Source organism: Oncorhynchus mykiss, chromosome 2 (genome assembly GCF_057628025.1).
Source record: "Oncorhynchus mykiss isolate SJ-2025 chromosome 2, ASM5762802v1, whole genome shotgun sequence".
NCBI lineage: Eukaryota > Metazoa > Chordata > Actinopteri > Salmoniformes > Salmonidae > Oncorhynchus > Oncorhynchus mykiss.
Genome location: NC_143023.1, coordinates 29434001 through 29440000, shown reverse-complemented (window position 1 = coordinate 29440000; position 6000 = coordinate 29434001). Strand labels below are relative to the sequence as shown.

General features: G+C 47.7%; 1 protein-coding gene across 1 annotated transcript in view; it reads right to left on the bottom strand.

Annotated features, from left to right (window-relative positions):
- The window catches only part of LOC110486531 (rho guanine nucleotide exchange factor 2), a 47661-nt gene that overhangs the window by 6634 nt on the left and 35027 nt on the right, over window positions 1-6000 (bottom strand). The window contains exons 6-17 of the mRNA XM_090215014.1: window positions 4964-5031; window positions 4776-4839; window positions 4433-4565; window positions 4067-4320; window positions 3638-3888; window positions 3323-3448; window positions 1609-1726; window positions 1199-1447; window positions 978-1054; window positions 608-780; window positions 368-435; window positions 7-198 (exon numbers count right to left, since the gene is read on the bottom strand). Of these exons, the coding sequence (XP_090071140.1) occupies window positions 7-198; window positions 368-435; window positions 608-780; window positions 978-1054; window positions 1199-1447; window positions 1609-1726; window positions 3323-3448; window positions 3638-3888; window positions 4067-4320; window positions 4433-4565; window positions 4776-4839; window positions 4964-5031 (1773 nt within the window). The remainder of the gene's footprint in view (window positions 1-6; window positions 199-367; window positions 436-607; window positions 781-977; window positions 1055-1198; window positions 1448-1608; window positions 1727-3322; window positions 3449-3637; window positions 3889-4066; window positions 4321-4432; window positions 4566-4775; window positions 4840-4963; window positions 5032-6000) is intronic.

The following is a 6000-nucleotide window of genomic DNA, read 5'->3' as shown; positions in this document are numbered from 1 at the left end:
CCTTACCCTCTGAGATGGCGTCGGTGAGTAGGTATTCCGCCTGGGGTGCGTAGGGTGTGTCGGCCCGGAAGATGTTCCTAGAGTTGGTGGGGGGCGTGACCTCCTGACACCCACCGGTGACCTCAGCCAGGTCAGAGAACAGAGTCACTCTCTCCTGGAGGAGCTCCAGCACCTCCCTGTCCTTCTGCTGGATGTCAGCTAGAAACACATTCGAGTCAGTAAGATGCATCTTCAGGTCTAAAACAACTGAATATTCAGAACGATGCAGATGTTGTCTATTAAGGGAAGCTACATAGACAAGTGTAGCACAGGAATGATATAGAAAGAGAAGGGTGGAGGAGTGTGAGGAGAGGAGAAGAGGTTGTACCTCTGAGTCGGCGCAGTAAGGCCTTGTCCTCTGTCTCTATCAGGGGGAAGTCCTCTCTGGACGGACAGCTGGAGGGAGGGAGAGAGAGTGAGTGAGGAGAAGGTGAGGTATGGTCGGAATAAGGATAATGCCAGGGCATAAGGATTCCAGTAAGGATAATAGAGAATTCTCAAAATTGAAATCGGCAATGTTCTGAATGAGATGAGTAGGTGTGTGTTTGTGTGTATTACAGGAACTGACCTGCTGACTGTCTGCTGTATGAGTCTCATCCAGTTGTTCCTGTCGTCTCGTGAGGCGCCGTGCAGCTCGTACATCTCCGGGGGGGTGGAGTCACTGATCAGGAACATCCCTCGCTCCTGATTGGCTATGTCCCTCACGATCAGGTTCTTCAGAGACAACACTGCAGGCTTGTCCTGAGAGAGAGAGAGAGAGAGAGAGACCGAAAGGGGGAGGGGTTAGCTCTGTGATTTAACGCTTAGACTAAATAAAGTTAGATGTGTGGAAAGGCAAAGACAGAAGCAATGGAGGACCTGCTGAACAACAGTCAGAAAGCAGAATAGATGAGTAGAGGAGGATGAGTCAGATGGGTGGAAAGGTGGGGCAGACTTACTATGCAGGGGAATAAATACTTCTGGTCCTTCTCCTGCATGAACACCAGGATGTCTGTCATCAGCAGGACCTGCACGTCTACATAGACAAACAGTGGAACATTGTTAAAGATACAAAGAGTGTGCAACCTTGTTATACACACTCACACTCAAAGATACACGAACAATCATACCCCTTTATCTCTCTCTCTCAGATACACACACACACTCCCTCCCTCCCTACCTTTGAGTCTGGATCCTTGCGTCTTCCACAGCAGTGTGCCCTCGTGGAGGAGCGTCCTGCGGAGCAGTTCCCCTCCCCTGAACACCCCTCCTCCCCTGACCTCTGCCTGGGCCCGGGGGTCCAATCTGGCCCTGATCTCCTGGAGCCTCTGGGTCCGCTCCAGCTCTGCCACCTGCTGGTCCACAGAGCTCAACAAGTCCCGGATCAGAGACAGGGACTGGGCTAAGGACTGGGCCTCCTCTTCACTGCCTGTTGGGGGAGGGGGGGTTATTCTACTGCCGTGTATGTAGTGATTATTCAGTTCTTATATGTTTTTGTCTACTCCCTGAGCTGTAGTGGCTGTTCTGTGCTTTTATGCTGTGTGAGTCTACTTACTAAGCTGCTATAGCTGTTCTGGTGTCAGGTCTTACCCTTGGTGTTGTCCAGGATGCGCTGGATTAGGACAGGGTATTTGGTGATGCGTTGAGTCACCAGCAGGATGCACTCCTGGATGCCATGGCGACGCAGCAGGGGCCCCCGGCTTACCCTCTGATTATGGGATGGATGAGATTTAATACCACTTATTATATATTTAAGCAATAAGGCCCGAGTATGTGTGGTATATTGGCCATTATAAACTGTCGAGCCCTGAAAGCTGATTGGCTGACATGGGTATGACAAAACATGTATTTATACTGCTCTAATTACATTGGTAAACAGTTTATAATAGCAATAAATAGGACATTAAACAAGTATTTATAGCGCCATACCCGTGTTATACGTACTGATGCTGTTTCAGCCAATCAGCATCTAGGACACAAACTACCCAGTTTTATAACTGGGTAGTTTGTTGTGGGGCACGTACAGTTGTACGGGGGTTTGAACTTGCAACCTTCCGGTTACTAGTCCAACGCTCTAACCACTAGGCTACCCTGCCGTCCCAAAGAGAAGAGACTTGCTTGGGCCAAGAAACACGAACAATGGACATTAGACAGTAGGAAATCTGTCCTTTTGTCTGATGAGTCCAAATTTGAGATTTTTGGATCCAATCGCCATGTCTTTGTGAAACGCAGAGTAGGTGAACGGATGATCTCTGCATGTGTGGTTCCCACCGTGAAGCATGGAGATGGTGTGATGGTGCTTTACTGGTGACACTGTCTGTGATTCTTTTTTAGAATTCAAGGCACACTTAACCAGTATGGCTACCACAGCATTCTGCGGCGATACGCCATCCCATTTGGGACTATCATTTGTTTTTCAACAGGACAATGACCCAACACACCTCCAGGCTGTGTAAGGGCTATTTGACCAAGAAGGAGAGTGATGAAGTGCTGCATCAGATGACCTGGCCTCCACAATCACCCAACTCAACCCACTTGTGATGGTTTGGGATGAGTTTGAACGCAGAGTGAAGGAAAAGCAGCTAACAAGTGCTCAGCATATGTGGGAATTCCTTCAAGACCGTTGGAAAAGCAATCCAGGTGAAGCTGGTTGAGAGAATGCCAAGAGTGTGCAAAGCTGTCATCAAGGCAAAGGGTGGCTACTTTGAAGAATCTTAAATATAAAACCAAACACTTTTTTGGTTACTACATGATTCCATTAGTGTTATTTCATAGTATTGATGTCTTCTTTTATTCTATAATGTAGAAAATAGTAAAAATAAAGAAAAACCCTTGAATGAGTAGGTGTGTTCAAACTTTTGACTAGTACAGTAGATAGCAGTAAAGATATGTTAATTTTTGGGCATTTCATAGGAGCGTGATTGGACCACAAAGCTAGGACACTTATGAAAAGTTTTGAGGCCAGAACACATCCTTGTGACGAGTGTTAGTTAGGTAATGAAGCAGAAATAACTTGTTCATGACTCCTTTTTGAATAGAATATCTACAATGTGATAAGTTGTTTCTACCATTCAGTGTTATCTGTTCAGCACTCCTCCTAGCTAAGGCATGTGAGACACCCGTCAGCTGGCACCTCCTGACACGGACTGCTGAGCTCACATGCGCGCGCACACACACACTTGAATCATGCTCTTAGGCCTTCCCATTCTCCCCGTCTCTGTACCTCTAACCCTCCCCCCCTGTGACCCCCCCACCCCGCCCGCCTCACTCCATCCACCTCTCTTGCTCGCTCTCTCTCTCTTACCCGTATGAAGTGCTGAAACCTCTTGTCTCTGGCCAGCAGTTCCTTGTATAGTTTCACAGCTTTGGGGTGGCGGCTACAGAACTCAGCATAGGCTTTCCTCATCTCATCTGCACACTGCCCTGAGAACTGAAAACACACAACGGGTATCAACTCAGTTAGTGTGTGTGTGCACAATATGTTTAAATTATGCATTGTTCATTGGGTGTTTAGTATGAATGCATTCTAATGTTAATGGACGGCAAAGTTGGTACATGCGTCTCGGGTTCTGTGTGTGTGGCCGTGGATGTTTGTTCTAACGCCCAGTGCGTTTCCTACCTGTTCAGTTAGTATATCCCCCAGTTGGTTGATAGTGAAGTTGGTACTGCTCCCGGGGGCTAGACTGTGTGTGCGTCGTGTCATAAGCTGGGAAAGGAAACGTGTGTGTAGCGCCATCAGCTGCTCCAGACAGGGGAAGACAGCGTGCGCCACGCCCGGCTCCAGCAGCACCTCGTCCAGCATGCCCTGCCGGAACACCCCCTCCATGATCCGCAGGGTCCTCACGTGGTGGAACTCTGTCTGGATCAGCTCTGAGAGGGGCGCGGAAGGGAAAACAGCGTTAGGGATATACAGTACCTTCACATAACACACAAACACACAGAGAGACAGAGAGAAGGGATAGAAAGAGATTATAGCAAGAGAGCAAGAGAGAGAGAAGAGGGAGAGAGAGAAAGTGAGAGAAATAGTGAGGAAGAGAGGTGCTCTCACCATAGATGACGTCCTGTCTCTTGATGACGTCTTTGCGGTGCGTCTGCAGGTAGGAGGGGTCTACGGCCCGGCTCCACGAGTCAGCCTCAAAGTCCTTCCCCTCCCTCTCCAGCTCCTCCAACATGGCAGCATAGTACACCTCCCCCTCGTCGTTGAGGGACTCCATTGACATGGCTCTGTTTCTGAAGTTCAGGGAGTCTGTGGACTGAGACAGGATCCTCCGCAGCCCCAACGGTGAGTCGTCATTCAGATTCCTGGAAACACATTTTTGAACACAACAGTTACACAACGTTTCAAACAACTTCATATCAGTGCCCTGCTTGCATAGGTTAATCAATTGATGACTCTACACAGCAGCCTGCTCACCCTGCAAGGTTTTGTGTGGAGACACTCTTGGAGAGGGAGAGGCCAGAGCGGACACGGCGGGAGCCCAGCAGGGACTGACGGAGACTGTCGGACGGGTAGATGGCTGAGCTGGGCCGCTCCTTCATCATAGGGGCTGGAGAAAGAGACAAGGGGTTCAATTGAACTTTTCCTGTCCAAAAGGATTTAAATCCATATGATGCAGTCAGTACTACATCCATACTGCAGTGGCAGCGACCAGCCAACAGGTGGCAGCACCCCTATATTCACATGCAGAAAGGAGGCATTAATTGCGAAAGAAGGAGAGGAAATAGGATAGAAGTTTTTAAGGAAAAGAGATACTAACTTTTGGTCCTCAGAGCTACGTTCGGCAGCGCGGAGCTGTTCCTCACCAGGGCTAGCTTCTGTTGCTGCAAAACCCACAGAGAAAACACGTTTAGACCAATGTCTCATCCAACAGTCAACCTTTCAAAGAACAAAAGGCCCAACTTTTGTTTTTCATACATTAAAAACCTTTCCTTTCCCCTCTCTTACCTTTTGTTTCATCTTGGCACAGTTGGCCAGTGTGTCTCGACAGCGGTTGTGGATGGTGACATTGCAGGCTGCAACACAGAAACACAAAGATCAATTTCCCCGACACTCCACAATATCTGCATATGCACTGTTGATAAGAATGGCAACTAACTTCGTGAAATCACAAGACTATTTTTGAGGCACTTGTCATTGCGGTCACGATGCATTGCTTCCAGAGTGACTGGTGAGTACACCTATCAAATGAAGTTGATAAAGGTGCCCACTCTTCCTGTTCCAGATAGGGTTATCAATGACACATTGTACATTTGATACATTTGATCTTAGTTTTTTTCTCCACATTTATTAGTTCTACCACTTTGATATTGAACAGTGCACTTTTGGGTAGGGCTTGCAAGTGAAGCATTTCACTGTACTTGTGCATGTGACAATTAACACTTGAAACCTTGAAACCTACGCTTTCTGACACCAATGAAAATGTTAGCACTGTTATTAAAATCTCTCCTATGCTTCAAAACACCCCTTCTCCCCTCCTCTCTTCCCTCAGCTTCCCTTTCTCTTCATTGTTAGAGGGGCTCCACTTCCTGGTACATGTTTTCTTGACAGGAAGTTCTCCTGGAATGGCGGTGGGAGGTTGAAGGGATGTCTGAGGCAGGTTATCGGTGTGTAAGTGCATGTGTGTGTGTCCTGAGTCCTGGGAGTGTTGTTGCGTCCATATGAAACGGCCTAAAAGTGTTTATGAGAGTTCTTGCCCACTACACAGGGTTGTCTTTGTTCTAAGAGCAGCCCAAGGCTAGACACACACACACACACACACACACACACACAGAATCTCCCTTATAAAACTCTACATATTCCTTTACTTTAGTCTTTCCCATGTCTCCGCCAAGATTACACATTTGCTACCAAAGCAGGCTAAATACAGCCAAAACACTTGTCAGAAGTATGCTTTGCTTTGGTGGGGTGCATTTCCTTGGTGCCGTTCCTATTTTCAACCAATAGTTTCCACACACATGAGAGGGAACATAGGGCTAAAAATA